The sequence below is a fragment of the Pelodiscus sinensis genome, chromosome 23 (genome assembly GCF_052426305.1).
Source record: "Pelodiscus sinensis isolate ZL-2025 chromosome 23, ASM5242630v1, whole genome shotgun sequence".
NCBI lineage: Eukaryota > Metazoa > Chordata > Testudines > Trionychidae > Pelodiscus > Pelodiscus sinensis.
The window spans coordinates 12,524,998-12,549,307 of NC_143074.1; the positions used below are offsets into that span (position 1 = coordinate 12,524,998).

Genomic DNA, 24,310 nt, shown 5'->3' on the forward strand with positions numbered 1-24,310 from the left:
CACCAGCTTGGAAGACAATTAATGCTGCTCCTTACATTGGTCTGTAATGGGTGCCACTGACTAATGTTGGAGTTCCTCATTTTTCCCAATCAGTCTGCTTTGTAGGGGGGTGGCTTGCTCCATGCCAAACGAACTCCAACCAATAGTGAGTGTGTCCCTTCCCACATCGGTACCTTGGACTCACCTTTTGGCTTGCGGCAGATCTAGGCTAATGCTCAGGAAACATTTTGTTGTGTTTTAAGGAAGCAGAAAACTTGGTTAAGACAGTGATCCCTGAGCATCTGGCTGAAGCTGCAGCAGAGGTAGCTGTGTACCTGAAGGAATCCGTGGGGAACTCCACCCGCATTGACTATGGGACAGGTACCGTCACATGCACACTCAATTTGTCCAGTCTTGCTGGTCTGATTCCCCAGAGTGAATTCACCCCTGCAGTCAATCTATGTCATTGCCATTGCAGGGGACTGCACTGGATTACGCCAAGGCCAAAACTGGCCAGGAGAAAGGAGGGAATCGGAATCTGATTCAATCAGAGCTGATTGATGTAGAGTCTTGGCTGCCTCTTCTTACGTCAGTGGTGGGCATCCTGCAGCCCCTCACGGTTCCATGTGTGGCTCACAAGACATTTTGTTTACTGTTGCCCACAGGGTTGTCAGATTCTGCTGGTTTCTGTCCATGTAATTTTTTTTCCTACTGGTATTACTAAAGTGACACACGCAAAGCGAAGGCACGTAAAGAGAGGTGTGCTGATTGCACACAGCATTGATCGTGAGAGTCATCTGATCCCTGTATATCTAATCAAAGCACTACGCTGGTTCAGTTGACTCCCCCTGCACGTTTTTGGTACACAAGCGCTGTTAGCAGAACTACGCTATTCCAGGAAATCGACTTGGTCATGACAATCTTGCAGCCCACAGAGATGGAGGGCCACTCATGCAGCCCACTCACTAGCCTGAGTTACCCATCACTGTCTTAAGCTTTTCAAAATAAGCCTCCTTAGCATCCCTATAGCATCTTTCATCTAAGGATTCAGTGCTGTAGAAACATGAATTGACCATTGCAGCCACTGTTGAAATGCTCTCACCTCTGGGGAGTACCATGGGAGCTGTTTAAGAGCAACGCTGCATGCTGGCATAGATGAGGAGGGGCACTGGAGTATTGTGTGCTGCTGAATCACAAGGGGGAGTTTTAGGCACTAAAATGTAATGGTTTGGATTGGAATCCAACCAGGAAATTAGTTAATATTTATAGTCTGAGAAGTGTCCTCAGATCATAAGGGACCACAGATGGTTGCTACGTATGGCAAAAAGACCCAGATAGGATCTTTAAGAGCAGAATCGGGCCCAGGGAGATGTGTCCAAATCAAAAGCTGGAGTCAGTCCATTGGCTTTAGTTAGGTTATTGTGGATTTACATCAGTGTGAGGGCACATCCTGAAACTAAGAGGAGTCCTACCTATATATATTGTTGAGAAAGGAATGTCTAGATAATGACTTAATCAAACAGTGGGAGTGAGGGTCAGTGGAGCATGCCAGGCGTCTGACACACGTGATTTCAGTAATGTGCTGGCTAAGAAGAGGAGGAGAATTGAGGTAAAGAGATGAAGAAATACAGGTTTGCAGCTCTCCTCTTCTGCTGTGTTGCAGCTATTGATCACCAGGGGGAGATGTTGCCTTTAGTAATGGACCGTTGGCTTAGAGACTGTTGGGCTGTAGCTTAATGAGGGGAAATTGAGTCTCTCCTCCACTCCACTGTTTTAAGCATAGGGCGCTCTATTCTTTCAGCTTAGCACAGCTAGACCTTAGGTGCAGCTTGTTCATACCCCAGCAGCTGCATAGCTTTATAAAGTGGTGCTGCCTCCTTTATTTACTCTCTTTATTGCTGTAGTTTCTCCTATCCAAAGGGAAAGAAAAGCGCCTTTCTGCATCCAGCTCTGATATTCTGAGTGCTGCACTTCTTGTGTTCTCTTCTTTGTTAGCCAGCAGAAAAAGCTGCACAGAGCAGGTGGCCCGTGGCTGACAGTTGGGCATCTTAGGGTGGTGGTTTTCTTGGGGTGGAGCAGAACTAGTGTCCCTCTAACATGGTGCCTTTTGAAAGTAGGATGAAATCTGTTTAATTGCTGATGAGTGTTTGTTTCAACCCCCAAACACATACTCCCTGTAGAGCTCACTGGGTTATTCTGGAATTCTCCAGCCGCCCGCCCCCCCCCCCCCCCATTCTCTTGTTAGGAAAGGAAGTTGCTCCCAACACTCCAGTCCCTCAGTGCCTGGCTCTCAAAATATTTCATTCTGCAGGAAAGATGGCTCTAGGGGCCACAGGCCACTGTGGGAGAATCACAGAGATGAAACTGACATCTTAATTCCCTAAGTAAGAGGAGGGAAGAGTATTTGTGTGTAGATGCAGGAGACCTGTTGTCTGGTGGTTCAATTTCTGGATTCAATTCAGGGCTTCTAAATCCTGCCACCGATTCACAGTGTGCCCTTGGTCAAGTCACAACTCTTCTGTGTCTGTTTTCCCATTTTACAGATCGGACTAATCCTTTGCTATTTCATAAGGATATATATTTTATTAATGGCTGTGAAGCACTGTGGGATCCTTAGATAGTGGGTGCTATGTAGGTGTGAAATATTGTTGTGTGTTAATAATAGATGGTGTCTTTTGAAGGTAAGAAGGAGCCTTAGTTGGTTGGTGTTGTACCACCCATGGAGATGAGGACTTCTGTCTGCCAAAGAGCCATTGTAGTACCTGCCAAGAGCTAATCTATTATGGGAACTGCTAATGATTTGTTTGTTTTCTTTTCTTCAATCCAAGGTCACGAAGCAGCATTTGCAGCCTTTCTCTGTTGCCTGTGCAAAATTGGTGTTCTCAGGGTGGATGACCAGTTGGCCATTGTCTTCAAAGTGTTTAACAGGTGAGGCAATGCAACTACAGGTAAGGTGGAGCTGTTCCTATGGCATTCTCCCCTCAAATCCGTCTGTGGTTCACTGGTCATAAAGCATGTGGCCTGTAACTACCAGTCCACCACACCTGATTCTCACTGCCCCTGACACCTTTCTTGTTGTCACACTGCCTGATGTACGGTGATCTGTGTGTCTTTTCTCCCAAGGCAAGGCTAACAGGTGACTTGATCATTGTGTATATGTACCTTCATGGAGAGAACGTACCAGCTGCTAAAGGATATAATAAAAACCAGTGAATGGAAGATAAAGCCAGACTTATTCAAAATAGAAATAAGGGATAATTTTTTTAACAAGTGGAGTGATTATCTTTTGGAAGAATCTAGCAAGGGAAGTGGTGGATTCTCTGTCTCTTAATGTTTTCAGAACCAGACTGGATGTATTTCTGGAAGATATACAGTGGTCATTACAAATTAGTAGGCTCAATAGAAGAGTAACTGGATGAAATTCTGTTGCTTATAGTAGATGAGATGAGACTAGGTGACCTAATGGTATCCTTTGACCTTTCAGTCTGTGAATCTGCCAGCCCTCCATAACTCCTCCTGCATTGTGGTGAGTGTCAAGAGGTGAGGTTTGCAGTGGTGCAAGCAGAGGACAAGCCATTGGGACTTTTGCATTTTCATAGAATCATAGAGCTGGAAGAGATCTCAGGAGGTCATCAAGTCTAGCCCCCTGCCCAAGGCAGGACCAATCCCAGCTGTGCCGCTGACTTGCTGTGAACTTGGGCAAGTCACTTCTCCTCTTTGTGCTTCACTTTTCCCATCTGCAAAATGGAAATGGTGAATCATTCCTCATTGGAACTGTTGTACAGCTAACTTGAGGATATCTGTAAAGTGCTTAGGCGATGTGTACACTACCCTGTTGTTACGGAAAAAGCTACACAAATTGTGAACTGCAATTTGTGTAGGTTTTTCCACTTCTTTTTTCGAAAGAGGCTTTTCCGACATTTGGCCCATCTACACTGGGCCAAGTGTTGGAAAATCCCCCTTTTTCAGAACATCCCTTCTTCCTCGTAAAAAGAGGTTCACAGGGATGCCGAAAATTTTTTCGGAGGAGCAGACTCATTCCCTGGACATGTCAGAAGTCTTTTCTGGGATACCTCCGATAAACCAGGCAACATACAGAAAAGTTTTGCAGCAAAGTAAAATATGCAGATCGCTCTCTTTTTTTAAATCCTATTGAATAAAAAACTCAATGCTGTGTCCACCCTTAAATTTACTGTCATGCCCAATTTTCTCTCTGATCTTGTGCCAGGCAGGACCAGACTAAGGGATGGGCTGGCCAGGCAGCTGCCCAGGGCGTCCACCTATGGGGGACACCTGGCTCCCGGCGGGCTGCAGTGGCCGCTCGGGGCAGAGGCCGTGTTAACCCCCACAGCACCGGCCAGCAGCGCCCTTCCCCCCACGGCCACAGGGCCCTGCACAGCCAGGTGTAGCCAGCCCCGAGCTGCGTGCCATCGGCAGTGGCTGGGCCGACTGGGCAGCACATGCGCTGTGCGTCCACCCATGCATCCCAGGGACAGGCCCGCGCATGCGCCATGTGCCCGGAGGCGGGGCCATGCGCCCCGGGGGGGACGCCAAAATGGCTTGGGCTGGCCCTGGTGGCAGGGATGTATATCGAGCATGCAGTATTATATGCAGAGCACTGTATCAAGTTCTAGATCCAGAGGTCTCTCCTGGTCTGTAAGGAGCACCTTTAAAAGTTTACTCCCTCTTGTCCCCTGTCAAATGACCACAGAGCAAGGCAGCTGTTCTCCATAGGAACTAGCTCTGTCTTCACTGGGGACTCTGCTGACTCTCTTTGGAGGATGTGGGGGACTCTGATTTTTATGCTGTTACCATCACCTGCTTACATGATGTCATCTGAGCAAAGTGCTGTCCCTTGATTTCTCTGCTTAGCCTCTTATTTGTAGCTGAATGATCAATATCAGGCATCTGTTAACTGTAAACTTAACCTCAATGTGAAACAGACTGAGTCAAACTCTTTCACAAACGGTTTGTTATCATTTGTTTCTCTTCCAGTATGGATTCTTGATGCTCACTCAGCCATAAGGCTGTTGGACTGGGTGCTTGTGCTGGGTCCAGAGAGAGCATATTTGGGGCATCTGGTCCTCTCCTATATATATAGATGGGCTGTCTGAATGGAAACCCACCATTATTTGTTTCTACAAGGAGGAGAGGCCATGAGCCTTTGCATCGAGTGCCTTCCATTAACCCTTCCCCTCTGTCTTAGGTACCTGGAGGTGATGCGGAAACTCCAGAAAACTTACAGGATGGAACCAGCTGGTAGTCAGGGAGTATGGGGCCTCGATGACTTCCAGTTTCTGCCCTTCATATGGGGCAGTTCCCAACTGATAGGTACTAACAGATCTACAAACGATGCTATCTCTTCACTTCTGTCCTTCGGTGTGAAGTTCCTTAGCAGTTTGGTTGTTTTTTTTTTTCCAGTTATGTGGGACTTAAAAAAAAATCTCATCTGAAAAGTTTGCTTGCAGTTAAGAGTGTTTGTTCTCTCCTTTCAAAACAAAGCCAGTCAGTTGGCCAGCTTGTGAAAAAAGGTTACAATGGAAATGCTGAAACATGTTTAAGTACACTCCTTTTTTTTAATTGAGACTCTTGATGTATTTTGGTGCTGAAAGACAGTTTTTCCTCTCAGTGGTTTAGTCTGCTCTTACTGCAAAGGCACTGGGCTGGGAAACAAATTGGGTTAATTTCAGCTGTGCCGTAGAATCCTGGGGCCCCCTTGAGCAAGTCACTTAACATCTCTGGGCTTCATTTTCCCCATCTGTAAAATGGGTTCATTTCTTTTGTTCTATCTGTTTGGATGATGAACTCTGAGGCAAGGACTTAATTTATGTACACCTAGCTTAAGAGGGCACTGGGCACTGATTTCAGCAAGATCCTCTCAGTGCTGCTGTAAACAAATAATGTGTCCGCCAATCTGATCGCAACAAGGCAACATGCATCTAACACAATGCACTGGCTGGCTCACAGAATAATTCTATTTTGGAGCTGTGCTGCAAGATACCATTAGTACACAGATGGGCACCCTCGTCATACTGCTCAGAGCACATGGTCAGGTCTAGTGGCGGAGCAGGTATACAGACTGGGGAATGAAGGGAAGGATCCACAGCAGAGTCAACTGCAAGTTATCAGAGCTGGGAGGCAAGCCAAAGTCTGAACCAGGAGTTGAAGTTGAGGATCAGAGCCAAGGTCAGATGCCAAATGCCAGAGCCAAGAACGGTTGACCAGGAGTGAAGGCAGAGGTAAGGCAGGAACAGAGTTGGGCGCAGGAGGTAGGCACCAGTGGGGTCAGATGCAAGCACCACAGAAAACCACCACACAACTTCCTGTTCTTTCTCCTGGTTTAAAGTTGGACCAATTGGTAGAGCCTGGCTATCTTCCAATCGGAGCTCCTGTGGGTGGGTGTCTTAGCTAGGATGATAGCACTAGCAGCTTTTCAGCCCACTTGATTTCAGTAGCCATTGGGTAGAGGCCAGAATGTGGCAGCTGTCTGGGGGCTCCCAGGGCTCAAGATCCAGAACATCATAATGAATCCTATTGACTTGGATCTAGAGACAAAGTCAGTGAATCTAGTATGTTGCCTTCTTAGAGTTTGGGGTTAGAAATACGGCCTCTTGTATGGAAGAATGAGCTAATCCTGACAATTTACATCCAGTAAAATCCACTTCAGTCTCTAATAAAATAATGCAGCAAAGAGCATCTGTAAACATTTATGGGATCAAATGGACTGACCAATGAATGTCATTGGTATGATTTGTTCCTTATACACCCAAGAAATGTTACATTTTTGAATTTCAAAATAAGTGAAAGAAATGGAGTAGTTGTAATATAACTTGATTTGGTAATGTGTGTCAGGAAATCTCATAACTTATGTTGTCTTGGCTGGGAACCATACAGAATGAATGAAAAACTGGCTACATGGGCATATACAAATGCCAGGAACAGATCTGAGGGAATACTTTAAAATTCAGTGTTCGCTCATTTACCAAACAGATGTAGATAAACAAAGAAGAGCCTTGAAGGAGAGCAACTAACCTTGTTAACAGGCTGAAGAAAGATTAAAAAGACTGAATGTATGTAGCTTTGCTAGCTGAGGGCCATGGGCTCTTGAACCTACCAGTATTTGAATGGTACAAACATTCAGGAGGGGAGTAAGTTATTACCGAGTCCTACAATGAAAGGATAAAATTACAACAGGCTGTCGGGTCACACTGTCAGAATGTCTTCTCTATTAATCCATGAAAGAGTTTCCCAAGGGAAATGCATGCAAGTCCCATCTCTGGTGACATTTAAACCTCCATCGGATAAAGACCTATGTAATGTATGGTTGGTAGGGACCAATTCTTCACTGACCCCTCTATTAGTAATTGAGCATGAAACTTGCCTCTGACACACCTGAAGGTGTTGAAATAGATTGTATCTGTAGAGGCTGGAGCAGGAATAGACCAAGCTGTTTGACATTGGTTGGCATCTGAATTATTTATTTTTCAGAGCACCCAAACCTGGAGCCTCGGCACTTTGTTGATGAGAAGGTGGTGAACGAAAACCATAAGGACTACATGTTCCTGGAATGTATCCTCTTCATTACTGAGGTACGGGTGAGGAGTCTTACTTCATCAAGTCAATGGGAGCTGCAAGGCCCCGTGCCTATGGACACTTAGATAAACAAAGTGTCTCATGGCCTGCCAGAAGCTTACCTGGGCGGGCCCACAACTCAAGTTTGAAAACCCCTGCTCTAGGTCACTTGAATGTGCTCCTAACCACCACAGAGCTTGGGTCAGTCCAAATCGCAGCCTGGCCATTGGCATTCTGTGGTAAAACAAACTTATTAAATGTCCATTCTGGTGAGCTAGTGAGGAGATATGTTGCTGCACTAAGCCTGGTGGTAAAGCATTCAGAATCCTATCCTCATTGACGTGTATAGTGGAATTTTTGGAAGGGGGAAAATAATGCTGGCAAAAGGCTTCTTCTGCAGTGACATACGCTGTATATTTACTAGAGGGTATGGTTTCTAAAGGGTGGTGCTTATTGCCACCTGTCTGCAGTCACACAATGTGAGTGTCTAGAGTGAGACAATGTAAGTGAGGTAGTAGCTTTTTTTAAGACACACTTTTTAGCTTCGCACTGCTCTTCTTCAGGTCTTGAAGAGCATGATGTAGGCTTGAAAGTTTGTCTCTTTCTAGCAGAAGTTGGTCCAGAATCAGCTTTATTTTAGCTTGGGGTGTGTAACTTGTTCCTGTATTGGTCTATTACAAATATGCATCTCTGGGGACAGGTATAGAAAACAATAAGCAAAATACTGGCAACACTTGCTAGGTTGAAGTGGATTTTTAAAACCTCTCTTCCATCATTTTAATTATTTTTCCTTGCAAAAACTAGCTTTTTGGCTATTGATTGATAAATAAATAAATATTTATCTGTCCCATAGATTTCATTGGCTCCAATGAAATCTAATTATTTTTTTTGAAGTACAGTACCATGTCTAGCAGTTACAATGCCACCTAGTGGCATGAAAAGCTGCTCAGGGTTCTTGTTGGGTGAGCAGATAAAGACTTGGGACACTTTTAATCCTATTTTCCTCATAAATATTGTTTCAGACAGATTTATCGTTTCAAATGTAATTGTTTCATTTCATGGAGAGAGGCTGCCGTTACCACTAGGTGGAGCTACAATGGCTTTTAATACCAGCTTTTTATCCATTAAATCAACAAGCCAAACAACAAATAAGCATGGAAAAATAAGGGGGAAAAAGGTTTAAAAACTTACTTTAATGTTGTTGTTTTTCTTCTGATCCCTTGATTGAAAGCCTGCTTTCCCTCAACAACATTACCTACACACAAAGCAAATGTTGCACATTTAGACACGAGATTGAGTGCATTTTGTAAGTATTGGATCATTCCTTGCTCTTGAACTGTTCAAACAGCAGCAGCTCAGCTGTGTTTTTTAAAGAACCAATGCAGTATTTTCTTTAACTTCTCCCTTCCTCTGCCTATATGTGATGTTTCAGTAATATAGACACTAGATGACGTTGATTTGAATGTGTATATTAAACCTCAAACTGTTAAAGTAACAGTAACATAATCTCCAGGCTGAATCCGCTAAAACTTTCTCCTTTAGTGCTCCCTGTACTGCATATGAGTATTGTAGCAAATGTTAAAGATGATTCCTAAATGGCTTTGGTCTGTAAATAGGAGTTCCTTATGTGCAAAAGGAAGTAGAGTGTTGTGTAGTGGTTAGAGCAGGGGACTGAGAGCTAGGAATCCTGGAACTCCAACTCCTTTGCTGGCTCTGTGACAGAGGGCAAGTCATTTAAAATGATTGCAAGATCCTCTGGGCGTGTTCTGGTTTTTTGGATGGGTTCTTATAGAACCTAGGATGATGGAACTCTTAAGTGCCGCTGCAATGTAAAGACTGTGAATTGAATTAATCAGTGCCTCAGTTTCCCTGTCTGTAAAATGGAATCAACATTGATGTGCTGGATGGGGAAAATGTGAGGCTTTCTTCCTGTATGTAGCAGTGGGTGAAATGTGCCACTGAGAAGTTGTCACTACTGTTGAATCAGGCTCATAGGACTGTTCTCTGGTTTTAACTTCCACATTCAAACAGCTGTGTTTAAAAAGAAAGTGGCAAAAAGCAAGCATCAGAACATCTTCCCCACCCTCCTCAGCCAAAAAACCCTTCAGAAGAAATAATCTTCCGTTGCACAATTCCTCAATCACTAGTGAGCTGTGACATCTCTGGGTGCTTTGAATGCTGTGTATGCAGTGCGGTTGTAGTTGTGTCAGTCCCAGGGAATTAGAGAGACAAGTGGGATGAGGTAATCTCTTTTATTGGACCAACTTCTGTTGGTGAGAGAGTAGCTTTGGAGTCACACAGATCTGAAGCAGAGCTGCGTGTGGCTCCAAAGCTTGTGTCCAATAAAAGAGATTGTCTCACTCACCTTGTCCCTCGAATGCTGCTAGTTATTGTGTGCCTACAATGTGCTGGGCACTCTGAAAGAGACAGATAAAGCTGGTCCCTTGTTAGGTCTCCAGTATAATCTGTGGTACGTATAGGGAAAAAGCTCAAGGATTTTGTGTGCATGCAGAGGGCTGAAGCCTGAACAAAACAAGGCTGTTCCTTTAAGAGCCAAGGGCAGGCAGTGAAGAATTTCAGTTTCAATCTGGCTTCTAAATTTGGAGGTTTGGGAAGGGAGGGCTCAGGTTTCAGCTGGAAGGGAAGGAACTGACAGGAAGGCACTGCACTGAGCAGTCCCCCCCCCCTCCCCCTCCAGTTACTGACAGAGGAACCATTTACAAAAGGCTGATTCTCTTGGGAACAGAGAGGCAGGAACGCAGCGTCTGTGAGTAATTTCCTGCTCAATATGGCTGCTCTGACTCACTACATTCCCCTGGGGTCACTGCGGGACTGCAGCGCTCTTGCTGTCTCGCTCGCTCACTCGTTTTCTCCCTCGTCTCCCTTTGTGGCTAGAATGAGCTAATTTTTTTTCTCCCTGTCTGCCCTCCCTCCCCAGTTTGAAACAATAGCAAAGCCTTCTGCTGGATCGGACATGGGTTAGGAAGGCCGCGGTCACAGATGTGTCAGGTGCTCCAAACGCCCAAATCCTGTATGGCTTGAATTGGGTCTGGCCATCCTAGCCGGCTTTTTCAGAGCTTCCCATCTGCCTTAACTCTTTCAGGGCAGGAGCACAGCCAAAGGCGGGTTGATCAAGTCTGTGTCCAATCTGAACGAAGGAGAGGACTAGAAAACACAATGAGGCTTGTTGCTGAAATGCATGCAGCAGAATCTTTCATAAAGGGAAAGGTGCTTTTTAAAAACTGCCTTGCAGTGGATCCCGAGCAACTGAGACTTGGGGCAGTCAGATGGACTGTTCCAAACCTCGGCAGTATAACCCCCCTCAGGTGCACCATCTTCTCAGTCATGCACGGATCATGATGGGATGCCAAATCTTTTTGCTTAATGACACACCAGCTCCATTTAATTTTGTGTGTTTCATCTTTTATCTGCAAGGAAAATGTGTGTGTGCGCGCACGCCAAACGAAGGGGAGCAGGAATGGCTTTGTGGCTCATCAGTCATTCCCCAGCTCAGAAGAACTGCAAAGAGGAAGCAGAAATTCATCTGCGTTCTCATCGCAGCTGTTCAGAGCAGGCAGAACTACGGAACTGTTACCCACAATGCTTCAGCCCTGAGGTCAATGGAGTCTAAATGTTGTCCTCAGAGTGATTTTTTTTTTCTTTTCCCCTTCTTCCTTGTATGCTGCTGCCACTTTGCCTCTGCAGAGGGGCAGCAGTTTCTCAAAATGGATTGATCAGCTTTTTTATAGCAGGCAGCTTCAAAAGCATAAACGCTTTTTTTCGCTTGCTGCATAGGTGGAGGAGAGGGAATTAGTTATTAAGGACACAGGGTGCTCCTATCAAGAGAGTCAAAAAGACTCTTCTTTCCCCATGATCCTTTTTAGCCTGAGCTTTGGTCTCATGGTTTCTGAAATCATGAGAATTTCACTCAGATTGGTTGCATTGTATTTTCCTCCCTGAGGATCTGTTTAGTTGATAGAGAGTGACAAACAATGGGACAATCTAGAGGTAGCTGTCTCTGAGTTTAGCTTCCCCTACCGCCACTCCCCAAAATCTATCTGGAAAGAAGCTAGCATCAATTATTAAATTAAAGCCATGGTCCATTTGCTGCATCTCTTGTAAGGTGGAGCAGCAAGGCTCCACCCTGCAACGTGAAAAGCAAGAACTTTAAGAACCACTGGACTCCCAGTCACCCATCTCTGCTCATGGCAGGTGCAGTGTTTGCATCCAAGGGCTACAGCTGCTGCCAACCTGCGGTGCCCTCTGTATTCACAGTTGGCGGTGGTGGTCGCTTCTGCTTGTTGTTGATGTGAATAGAGAATGAGTCATTTTCTTTCTTGGAAAGCCCAGCAGCAGTGTTGCACGGGGAGGTTTCTGGGTACAATGGGAGCAGCGCTGAGCTGGACTGTTTTTTGTTTAATGAATTTGTACAAGGAGATGGAAAAAATGCAATTAGAATACACTGTGGGGCAGAAAATGCGTAGTGCTTTCTGAGTATTGGGGGCTTGGCAGTCCCCTCTCCAGGTGATAGGGCAGCTGCAGGAGGGCACGCTGAAGGAAGGAGGGGCAGGCACAGTGACATGGATGGTGCTTGGGTCACACAGCCCGGCAGGAATGTTTGTTGAAGTGAGCGTGACTGTGAGTCACTGGGCTGGTGCACAAACTTCCCTGTTGGCTGGGCTCCCTTAGCTCTCTTCCTGTGTGTTTTAGATGAAGACTGGCCCTTTTGCTGAGCACTCCAACCAGCTGTGGAACATCAGCGCTGTACCTTCCTGGTCCAAAGTGAACCAGGGTCTCATCCGCATGTACAAGGCAGAGGTGAGTGACGGGGAAGGAAAGAGGAGTGTGGGCTCACCGAAGCCAGTATTGCAAGTCGTGGGAACCTTTCCAATGAGCTCTTCACTTCTTCTGCTAGTTCATCACTTCCTACGCAGCTGGGTGCACGTCATTTGAGAGCTTCTCCACAGTCAGCAATCATCCACTGAACCCTTGTCCCAAGAGGCTGTGGCTTATGTACCGCACCCCTCTCCTGTACTGTTCCCCCTAGTATCCTCTAGTGGGAGAGTCTGGACCTAGCACCCATGGCAAGCTCCTCCCAAACAGACACCGAAACACGTCTCGCTTCTGAGGGGCTGGGCCTGGATTACCTGTGATCTAACCCCAAAGCTAACGCTCCTCCCTCATTCTTTAGATGATTCTTGTCTTTGTTGTTCGTTCTCTAATTTTTGCTCTCATGCTAATTATAGGTCCCCAGATTAAGAGTTGTGGCTTGCAGTACTGAATTGTCCCTACAGAACTCGATTATTTGCCCCCCACCTTCCCCATGTGGAGACTCATGAACCAGGCTTGCAGCTTGCCCACATAGTCCGAAACCAAATCAGTTAAATCATCAGTGTTGGTGTGTAGACCAAGGGTGTTAAATATCGAGTAACTTACTAGTAGAGTAGTCAATGGAATTTCCATCAACTACCTGACTAGTCGATAGGCACTTCCGCTTTCCTCCTTCGAAATGTACAAGAGCCCCGCAGACTCCAGGCTGCTCGCTGGTGTGCCAGCTTTGAAATAGACGACAAGTTCCACAGGGCAATTCCCCGGGACCCAGGGTCAGCTGACCCCAGGCTCCATGTAGCGTTTCAAAGCAGCAGCGCTGCACAGAGCTCAGTATGGGCTCTGTGCGGCACTGCTGCTTTGAAGTAACCCCTCTTCCAACCCCCTTTGCTGCCTCTGTGTGATAGCTGCAGCAATGGGGGGAGGGAGGAGAATTGACTAGTTGACTCGACTGTCTGATAAGCATTTGCTTATGGGATAGCCGACTAGTCCTTAACATCCTTAGTGTAGACAAGCCGCTGCTGCAGCCAGCCTTCCCCTGACCCCTCCGCTGTGTGGTCAGCCCATGCAACATGCTCTGTTAACCTTGACCTGGGGGACTGGGCAGCTGTGGCTGTAATGCATCTCTCCTCCCCACAAGCCATGTGCACACCTTCTTCCTGCCCCTGAGGAAGCTGGACAGGAACTTCCACCCACATAGTGCCTCTGGGAGAAGGACGGAAGGAGCAGGGAGCTGTAGGCCAGAGGAAATGTTCTCCTGGGGAAGCCATGCCAGTGTGCTAGTCGTGGGCCTGTGCAGGGGTGCCAGGAGCTAGTGCCTTTCCCTTCCTGTGTGGCTCTAAGTAGTGTAGCTGCCTGGCACTGGAAGCACCATCTTCCCCATGGGTAGGGCTTGAAGGGGTTAATATCCTGCTCAGTGCTCTCCTGTTCAAGGCAGGCTCTGCTCCTGTCACCAGGAGAAAAGACAGTCCTGACTAAGCAGCAGCACTCCGTGAGTGCATGAAAGGGTTAACTGTGCCTCGCCTCTCCTCCACTCTCTCCCTTCCCTTCTCCCCTCCCCCTTCCCTTCCTCTGAGCTTCACATCCTGTGTTTAGGTTCCAGCCCACATACCTCTCTAATCTGCGAGGCGTCACTCCCAGGGACCAGGCTGGCTCCTTCCGGCAGCAGCTCAGCTTTCCTCTGAAGTGCTGGGATCGCCAGGCAGTGGGGTAATGCCCCCCACGGCTCCCCTGCTTCTCTGGCTCCTTCAGCTCAGCGGCTTTGTGCTGCCTCCTGTGTCTAAACCGGAGCTGCAGCAAGAGCCAATACCTCTCTGGGCTGGGCCTCTGCCCGGTAAGCCAGATTCTCTGGAGTAACCCGTCCAAGCCTGTGGTTACCTTAGCACAGGATTTGGCTCCGCGGGGGCTATTAAAGCACACTGGGGTTCTCCAGCCTACCAAGGTGTGAGTGACTTGCTGGCAGCTTACCCCTTACCTTGCCCTTGTCTTTGGGCTGTTTTCCTATAATAAACATGCAAATTGCTATTCCAGAACTGCTAATCCAGGCTGATGCTCTGAGTTCCGGACTCTGGAAGGCCTTGGCCAATCCTGTCTTTGTGAAGCTCTTTTTCAGACTGGGAAGTGGTCTTAGTGCCTGGCCATTTCAATGGGCACTTGCTAAATGCATCCCAATCCCTGCTGTCCTTCTAAGCTGTCCCCAAGACCCCAATGTTAATACTAAATCTAGCATCTGTGTAGTGCCCACCTACCTACCTAGAGTTACTGATGGCAATGTAACGTAGGCACAGGCACCTGGATGCTATGCTAGTGGGTCCTCTTGAAATACCTAGAGAGACGCACCCATCTTTGTAGAAAAATGCAGAAGCTTTTAAACTGTGATGATACAGTAGTTTAGGACCGGAAGTGAAAAAATGCAGACTACAGTTGAAAGTTGCAGGACATATTTTGGCAGGATGACGCTCTTAACAAGGACAGTAGGGTCCTTGTTAAAAAGTGCGGTTGGCTCTCTGGTACCACAAGTGGTCAGGCTCTAGTTATCACCAAAAGCTTAAGCTTCTCGCACCATACAGCACTCTCCTAATGCCATGATGAGCCCTTAGCTCGGTGTGGATACAGCACAGTTCCCTGCCAGCTACTTTTGGAAGTCTCCCATTCAACTACTGACCCGGTTCGTGTGCCTTTTGTGGAATCAGACAGGAGCATAGCAGATGTTGGGCATTGCTTTTGGCCCCAATTGCAGATGTGGGGGGATTTTAAAAAATATTTATTTAGTATGGCTGAGCAAACTTCAGCCAAGAAGTTCCAAAAGTGATGAGTTTTTATTTTGGTGACTAACTTGAGGCACCTTGAGACAAAGGTTGGCTTCCACCCTTTGAAAATCAACTCCCCTGAAGGTATCTCAAGTTGGAGACCTAAAATCCCTCTTGAAAATGTTGGCCCTTAGCTACTGGCCCCTGAAGCAAGTTCGTATTTCCCGTTCTCAGCAGCACTGTGTTTGCCAGCCCTCCCTTCTGCCATAGGTAAACGAACTCCTAATTGCTGGCTTGAATCTTGGTTCCTCCCCCAGGCAGGCAGCTGCTGTTGACAGAGCTGGGGGCGATTTGCATTCATGTTCTCACTGACTTGTGCATGCGGGAGCTCCCTCTCCCCCTCTCTCTCTCAGGCTGGCTAAGATCTGAGCAAGGCCACTGTCTTTTTCTTCCCCCATGGCTTCTTGCTGTTGATTAGATTACATTAACTTAATCTTCAGTATGGAGGCACCAAGCCAGCAGTGTTCCAGCTATTTAACGGCTTCTCAGGTATATGTCTGCTGTGATTGATGGTGAGAAGCATCCAATGTCATCCAGACACAGCAGTGCTGCCACATCATCCTAAGAGGCAAGTGGAGCCAGCCGGAAGGAAGGGGAAAGGGTCATTCTTTACCAATTGTCCTAAAGAAGACTGAAGTCCATCCACTCAGAACTACTGATGCCACATAAACAGTGTGGGGCAACTGTCAAGTTCTAAGGTCCGGCTCATTTAGAAGGCAATGGTTGCTTCTGTCTCCTCTTCGCACTAGTCTCTCAACTGACTCTTGGATGCAGCAAACCGCAAATAGGAATGATTCCCTTGTGATTGGGATGTGTTCTCTGGATCCAAGGCTTGTGGGTGCTCAGTGGATTGCAAACAAAACATCTTCTGCCTTATTATTGTTTTTAATGGAGGAAGTTTTTGGCCGGAAGTGAGTGGGACTTTCCTTGCTCTCTTCTTCAAAGGACAGAGAACGGAGCATGGCGAAAGCAGCAGCTGTGGTGTGTTCTCCTGAGTCTATTTTGAATTTCCTGTCCTTTTTTTTCCCCCTTCAGCTGCAGTCAAATGGGGAATACTTTCCCTTGTGACCAGTCTAGTCACAATCCCATCTGGGAAGGCTGCAGGAAGAAACCCTAACCCTGCTTGTGCTGGGAGGAGGAGAGGTCTCTTTGCTGAACGCTCGGCCTCTCTTTCTGGCAGGATGACTGGAGAAGTCCCTGCCTCTTGTGGAGTTCCACAGTTTACCTTGCACATATTTGAGGCCCAACGTGCTAGGTCAGAAGTAGATACCCACCCTTTGCTTTAGTGGTGTAATCTATTCTGCAGGAACTCAAACCAGCCAAGATCTACAACAGCACATCTCCTGTAGAACCCTGGTGGTAGAGGGGATGCTGGAAGCCACCTCAGCTCCACCCACCAGGGTCTTAAGGCTTCAGTTTGTCCCCTTCTTCCCCTAGGTCAGCTTTGCCTATATGGTCTCCCTGCTTTCCAGTTCTTTCCCTGAAGCCTCCTCTCAGCATTTGTAGTGGCTCAGCTTTTCACAAGGTGGCTGGTGGTTTCTGACTGCCCTGTGTACTGAATGGCTGGTGGTTTCTGACTGCCCTGTGTATTGAAGACACCTTGTTGGTGATCTGATGCTACCCCTGGACTTATTCCTTTTTGGTGCCTTGCCCCAGGAGAGCGGAGGCTCCCTGTGTGAATACTATTTCCTCAGCAGTTATTCAGCCTTCCCGCATTCCGACTCCAGTCACAGAACCATTCCAACTTGTTTGAGCTTCTGCACGTTGTGAAAAAGTTAGATTCTGCTGGAAGCAGCCTGACCTTTGGCCCCTGCTGGAATTCCACAGGCCTAGGCGTCTTCTCAGAAATCCCACTGCTTCCCCGATGACGACAGCACCATGGCAGCTGCCTGCCTCTGGCTGTAAACCCTGTTCGTGCTCTGCAATGGGGGAGGGTGGGCTGTCCTCCTCGACATACCAGTTCCTTTCCCCGAGGAGCCAAGCGAGTGCCTGCTGGTCCTTTCAGCTCGCTTTGTGGAGACCAGGGTGCACTAGCCTATGGGTGGGTGTGCTGGCACAGTGCCAGGTCTCCTCTCAAGTATGGTCTGACTCCTCTCTCTGTCTCTCTGTCTCTCTCTCTCTCTCTCTAAATCAAGTCTGCTTTAAAAGCAGTGACTGCAACAGAAGTGTTTGCCCCGAGGCAGAAGGGCCAGGAGTCCTGGGGTTCTCGGAGGATGTTTCAGAAGATCCAGATGAGCCTCTGGAAAAGGAGTCTGCGTTTACATTCCCACGTGATGGGATTTTTCCTCGTTCTGCTGAGCAGCATTCCTGGCTCAGTATCCCAGTTCCCTAGCGGGGCAAGGCCTGAGATGGCAGTGCCTGTGAACCACGGCTGGGGTAGGGAATGCACAGCGTGCCTGGTTCTCTTGCTTGTCCTTACAGTTCAGTACATCATCACAGGAGCACTGCTTGTGCCAGAACCGTTTGGAGCGTTTACATCGCGGCTGCTGTCCCCAGTCCGTTCTGGGACTGCGGACCATACGCCGCAGTGCTCCGCTTCAGTGTTGGGAATAGATGCTTCTGGGAACTGTCCAGCCAGAAGGCACTGCGGATTGCAGCAGAATTCAGACAGGCTGCAGGACTTGTGGCTTCCCATCCATGCTGGAAACCGTTTTCAACTGCACCAGCTCAGCCTCACCCACACAGGCAGGGTCCCCATCCTCTGCTGCGGAGACAAGAGCACAGCGAAGAAAAGCACCACCAGCAACTGCTGCTACAGGGGGAAGTGCTTGGTCCCTGTGTTACAGGCAGATTGTTCCTTCTTTCTCTGTCTGATGGTGCTTTCTGATCTGTCTGAGGTCTGGATTACTGGGCAGCCTGCTGCTGCCTCTGCTGGATTGGGAGAGCTCCTGGCATGCAGAGTGACTGACGTTCACCTTGTGAGCGTTGTTGTTGTTTGTTTGTTTGTTTGTTTGTTTGCTGGGAGCTGGCGGTGGTTGTCGAGGGAGCGCTTTGCTGGTGTGGGGAGTAGGGTGCAGCCTGGCTGCTCCTCTCACTCCTACAGCCCTGTCAACTAGGACTCCCATAATGTGATGGCACAGATACCCCACTGTGCCATACTGGGGTGAGCCCTTTCCAGCCTGTTTCCTGGGCTGGAGCAGATACCCCTGTTTATATGCTGAAAATCTTTTCAATTTATTCCACCCCTTCTCTGCAGGGAGTGGCCATTTTGGAATCTAAACTGTGCTGCCCAGTTCTGTGGGCGCCGGATCCTGGTGCCCTACCAGAGGAGACTGCTCACTGCCCCAGTTCAGAGTCTGATTGCTCCTTCAGCAGCTGCCGTTGCCGTGCACTGTAGAGATGGATGCAGATGTAAATGTGAATCTTGCATGCCCCTCTGGGCTATGACAAGGACCAATTCTGTACCCCTCCACTGGAAAGGCCAGGCGCTGAGAGAGCTGCAGCGACATGGTCAAAGATCCTTTCCTTTGATCCAGTTCGTACCGCCTGCCCCTTGGCCTTGCCCATGGCGAAGTATCCAAAATGAATCCTTTTTTTATAGCACACCGATTCTCCCACTCCGGGCCCTGGACCTGCTGTGGGCTAGACCCACTTCTGTTCTCTTCAGCTGCATGGAAGCAAGTCATGTTCTGTAGCCCCCACAGTGCCGCTGCATGGGCCTCACTCCCCAGCTTGCACGAAGATGGGTGGAAAGCTGATGTGTGGCCTGGAGAGCGAACGCTACCTCACAAGCGAGTTACTTGCACCCCCTTTTCCCTTCTAGGTGCTTTCATTCCGCGGCCTCCCCCTCACTTGGACTGGGCCCGACCACAGCCTGCTCTCTTGTGAGGTGCAGGGGTTGCTTGTATGCTGTGTTGGACAGTCTATCCCTGCTTGTGCCACTGGAACCCTGACAGATGCTTGTGGTGGATGGGGGGAATTCTCCTTTGCTGCTGCTGCTCTTTCAGGAACAGCAAGCCAGCATGTTCATTGGAAAGCTAGTACAGCCCAGCTGGGTCTGAGGAACAGCATCTCCTTCCTCTGGCTGTCCCCTTAGCAAGTGGCCTAAGTTACATCAGTGTTCACATTGACTAGGAAATACAGTTCCAAGTGGTGAAACTGAAACCTTATCTGGAGGGCTGGAGAGTGCAGAGAAGAGGTGCCTGGATCGACCAGGCTGGGAGAATAGAGTGAAGAGACTTGGGTGGTGAGGGGGCAAGTGAGAGAACACAACCCAGGTGTATAAAATAATGAATTGGGTGGAGATGGTCAGTCAGCACTTCCTTGTCTCGAAGTGAGGGTGCATCCGGTGCAGTTCAAAGGCCGGGGATCTGAAAGCAAGAAGAGAGAATATCAGTTTGGACATTGTATAATTAACATGGTAAATTCATTGCTCCAAGGCATTTGAATCCAAGAGGCCAGAACTGCACATCCCGGGGCAGAGAGGGTAAATCTCTTCCCTCTAGATTCTGGTAACTCTCATGCTGGTCTTTGGCCCTAGATCTTTGCTGTGGCCAAGTGGTGAACTTAAAAGTAATGATAGAGATGGGACTTCGGAGGTAAATCGCCCTCCTCTGCTTCCACTGACACTCAGTCTAATTGGCCGCAGGGTTAAGGTCTCGCAGCCCAGCTGAAGACAAGGGGGGATCGTGGCTGTGCAGAATCAAGCCTGTGGTGTTGGAAATGAGCAGAGGGAAGTAACAATGTAGCTCTTCCTTCATCGCCCCTCGGGATCTCAGAGCTGAGCTGCCCTGTGTTGATTGCCCATGTGGGCCCCGAGCCTCAGTCTGAGCCTGGAAGTGGGTGGGTGAAGTGGAAATGTGCTCTGTTTTACTCTGCTTGTGGTGCGGGGGGATCCCCTGCCTGCAGCACACTGGCTTGACATCTCTCCTTCTTTGCTCCCACAGTGCCTGGAGAAGTTTCCTGTGATCCAGCACTTTAAGTTTGGCAGCTTGCTTCCAATCCAGCCCGTCACATCTTAAGAGGCCCTGGGAGGAGTCGATGGAGCAGAGACGACAGTGCAGTGCTCTTCCTCCCCCTCCTCACCTCTCCAGTCCCCAGCCCATTCATCCCCGCAGGTCTTTGTATGTACAACTAGAGAAAGTTACAAAGCACTTAACAACCTTGCATGGAAGAAGTGACCAAGAGCAGCTGCCCATGCAAGTGCTCCTCACCCTGACACTGGGAAGTGACAAAACCAGGGCTGTGCTTCTAGCCTCCAGTATGGTCTGTCCTCCGCTGTCTGTGGCTCGAAGGACTGCTGCGTAGTGAGCTGGGCAGGAGTATGATTTGAATGGGGCGTGGGAAGGGGATACCTCTAGTATGGTTTTACAAGAAGACCTCTGCTTTTATCCCCTGGTGCAAGGGGATTGGGAAGGGGAGGGGAAGGCATGTGTGCGTGGGGAGGGGGGCAGTTAGTTTTTTTCCCTTTTGAATTTCACTGAAAGCTCTTTTTGCTGTCTTGCTTGGGGAGTCCAAGGCTCATCCTGGGGTGTGAACATGCCTGGGAGTCAGGTCCCCATTGTCTGTGCTGCTGCCTTGGCTTGCAAGGGGTGTTATTTAAAGGGTAGAGGAAGTGGTAGGAAATCTCTGTGGGTCACTTGAAGCCAGGGTGTCCTCTCTCCCCTCCCCCTCCCCTGCCCTTCCTGGAGACTTCCTTTCACACCACCTAGTCCTCTGCAGGGTGCCACCTGGGGCCTGGAGTGCTATGCTGGCTTTGGAGCTGAGCACAGGGGAAGTCTTTGGCCCCCAAAGGGTTGCATCTGTGTGTGAATGGCTACGCAAAGACACTGCTCTAGCAGAGCCTAAGCCAGTTACTTCCTCCCCTCTGTAGCTAACGGGCTCAGAGCCCTCTCCTTCAACTCTTTGGGCTCACTGAGGCTGGGCACAGCCCTCTCCTCCACACTCACCTTTTCCTCTGTGGTGCTTAGCCACCCACAGGAGGGCAGCCTGGATGTCCTCAGTGTAATTTATTATGGTTGCTTGTGTGTGACTCTTAGGTTGTAGTGACAGCCCCATAATAAAGGGATTTTTCCCATTAAGTAGCACATCCCTACACACTGTAGACTTTACTATAGGGAATGTAGCATAGGGCGGGTATATTGGCTTTAAATCCATTATTTAACTGCTGGAGACATGAATACGTGCCCGTGTCCTGGGGCAACCTTTTGTGTTCTTAAAAAAAGGCTTTCACCTTCCTCATTCCCTGCCACAGCTGCCCCGCATTGGCAAACCGTACCATTATTTTTTACCAAAACCCTCTGTAAGCACCAGCCGCACTGTGTTTAGAAGACCTACTCAGCATGCTTAATTCATATACTGGTTCTAGACTCTCACTTCCAGTGGCTTAGACTAGGGGCACATCTGATTAAACGAGGGACTTCTTGGTGATTAGCAGTGCTAGAAAAGGAATGGCAGAAAATGGCTGGGATGGATTTGAGGGGAAATTTTACAGGTTTGCTTGGGTCTATTAGAGATTCTTTATAAGTTCCTAGCTTGAGAGGGCAAGTTTGCTCCTGGAGTGTTCATAAACATTGATTTGGTGGCAGTTTGCCCCCGGCATGCCACCGCCACTGTATCTACCTGTGCCCCGCAGGTTTGGGAGTTCACAGCTCTGGTTGGCCGTGAATCGTTGTCCTGGTCAATGAGTGGTATGGATTGGGATGCTGTTTCCTGCAGCTTCTAAGGGCCAGGAAGGGCGATTCATAGCCAATGAGAGCTGTGCTCCTCTGTAACTGCAGAGGTGCAGGTAACTATAGTGGTGGGGCCTGCCAGGGCCTAACCCTGGTGGACCGAATCTGGCCCACAGGCTGGTATTTGCCCACCCTAGGTTTGGAGCGTGGCAGGGTTAGCAAAGGCATTTTTTGGTTTGGCTTTCTTCGTGAGTACAATGCTAATTTTTCTCCTGCTGCTGTCAGCTGCAGCTAGCCTGCCTAACCTTTTCCTGTCCAAGCCCTTTGCTTACTATTAAATTATTGGAAAAAGTTTATTTTGCTCATGGAATTGGGTTTTTCATAATTTTCTCTTTGCCCACATCTCCTGGAACAAGCCTCTTCCTTCTCCAAAGCTTGTGCCCTGCATTTAAATTAAGATGCTACCTGCTTCTGAGGCTAAAAAGAAAAACCTATGCCAAGCTGCAATGGTTCCCTCTTTCCCATTGCTTTGGGCCTGCGCTTGTGTACAGTGTAGGACAATTGCAGGTGCACTGAATCTCCTGGGCTTTTTAAAATAATGGCTTTATCAACTTACATTTTAAAGAAAATGTGAGCAAAAAGCCCCAGATCCATCCCTGTTTTACTCCCAGATCATCAGGAGTAAAATTACAAGTCAATCCACTGGGAAAGTGACTTTGGAAGACTTTAACTTGTTGGGACCCCTAAGTGTTTTCTGTTTTGGTGCTGTACTTAAAAGGATGCAGTTCAGGGACCAGAGCCCACTGTTATAGAGCGAGGAAGCCTGGTTCTCATCTTGCCCTCACCGCCTTGTTGCACGACCTTGGGCAAGTCCTCCCGTGCAGTAAAGCAGGTCTAATAATAGCTTCCTCGCAGACTGGCCATGACCTAGACTGAGATTTGCAAAGTGTTGTAGGAGATTTGGACACCACAATCTCTGTAATTTTAATGGAAATTAGGCTTCCGGCTCAAACTAAATGAAAATCAAGGCCTCCACAGCCTTTTGCAGAAGGTGCAATTAGAGTGCAAAGTAGAGCACCAAAAGGGTACATTCCTTCCATTGCATTCGGTTTTAGTGATGCCAGCACCTAAGTCTGGATGCAGGACAAAAGGAGGTGCTATTTATTTATGGACCATCTAAGTCTGCACGCTCATTCTGTTAAGAATTTGGAAGTTTAAGCTGCTTGAATTTGTGTGAATCCTACTGGTCCAACTTTAATTTGCCCTCAATAATCTGGTAGTAGGCTGCTTCCGTTCCTTCATCATTACTGTGATTCCCATCAGATCTCAACGGATGGCCTGTTTGGGTTTTGTTCCTTTCCCTGAATGGTTCCACATGCATGCCTCACTACCCGAAACACCACCTGGCTTCTCCCGGGGCTGTAAAAGCAATACCTGAGCATCCCTCACCCCCATGTTCTCCCATATTGTGGTTTTAATTAAAAGTCGATGTGTTTTGCACCTGGTGCTTGTGTTCGACTGTGTTGGAATGGGGCTAGCTTTGGCCAACAAACTCCTTGGTGGCTTTGCTTCCAAAGCCAATGGCTGCAATGCTGGCTCTAGCCTCCCAGGCTGCCACCTTTAGTAGACTGAACAGGCTCTTCTGGGGTGTTTTCTCCTGGTCATTGCTCTGTCACACCAAAAATGAACAGCCCTTGTGCATAAGGGCACGCTTGCCTCATCCAGTTCAACAGTCAGCCCTCAGTGGAATCTTTGTGTACATTTACTACAACACGTATGTAAGCAGCAAGGCCTAGAGGCCCACTCACCTGCAGGCAGATACCTCCTGGAGATTCTAAAACTCCCATGAACTGAGCCTGTTTTGGTGGTAAGGTTCTTTCTGAGGCTGGCTAAGAGCTGAAATGAAGACATCTCACCTGTGAGGCTGTCCTGCTGGGGAGTTCTAAGGCATGGCTTTATGGGAGGTTCAGGACAACAGCTGTGTCTAGCTCCAACCCAAACCAGTGCCTGGATCTTGTCTACAAGATAAACTGAACCTAAGAATGGCCATACTCCGTCAGGCCAGAGGTCCATCCAGCCCAGTGTCCTGTCTGCCAACAGTGGCCAATGCCAGATGTCCCAGAGGGAGTGAACTGAACAGGTAATGATCAAGCGATCTCTCTCTCCTGCCATCCATCTCCACTCTCTGACAAACAGAGGCTAGGGACACCGTTCCATACCCATACTGGCTAATAGCCATTAATGGACTTAACCTCCATGAATTTATCTAGTTCTCTCTTAAACCCTGTTATAGTTCTAGCCTTCACAGCTTCCTCAGGCAAGGAGTTCCACAGGTTGATTGTGCGCTTTGTGAAGAAGAACTTCCTTTTATTTGTTTTAAACCTGCTGCCCGTTACTTTCATTTGGTGGCTCCTAGTTCTTATATTATGGGAACAAGTCAATAACTTTTTCTTATTCACTTTCTCCAATGAATAAGCTTGCAGAAGGTCTAAATAAATCTGAGTGGTATTG

General features: G+C 48.1%; 1 protein-coding gene and 1 long non-coding RNA gene across 3 annotated transcripts in view; one reads left to right on the forward strand and one right to left on the reverse strand.

Annotated features, from left to right (window-relative positions):
* Nucleotides 1–23,304, forward strand: part of PTPA (protein phosphatase 2 phosphatase activator) — a 38,268-nt gene extending 14,964 nt beyond the window's left edge. For both annotated transcript variants that reach the window (XM_006128333.5, XM_025187369.3), the window contains exons 5-10: nt 243–360; nt 2,808–2,907; nt 5,186–5,310; nt 7,468–7,568; nt 12,262–12,369; nt 20,075–23,304. In XM_006128333.5, the coding sequence (XP_006128395.1) occupies nt 243–360; nt 2,808–2,907; nt 5,186–5,310; nt 7,468–7,568; nt 12,262–12,369; nt 20,075–20,149 (627 nt within the window). In that variant the 3' untranslated portion in view covers nt 20,150–23,304. The remainder of the gene's footprint in view (nt 1–242; nt 361–2,807; nt 2,908–5,185; nt 5,311–7,467; nt 7,569–12,261; nt 12,370–20,074) is intronic.
* Nucleotides 2,903–14,316, reverse strand: LOC142819369 (uncharacterized). Its single transcript, XR_012897248.2, has 3 exons — nt 13,991–14,316; nt 8,743–8,806; nt 2,903–3,716 (listed from the first exon to the last, which is right to left on the reverse strand). It is a non-coding gene; the product is annotated as an uncharacterized LOC142819369 (long non-coding RNA).
* Nucleotides 23,305–24,310: the final 1,006 nt, after the last annotated feature.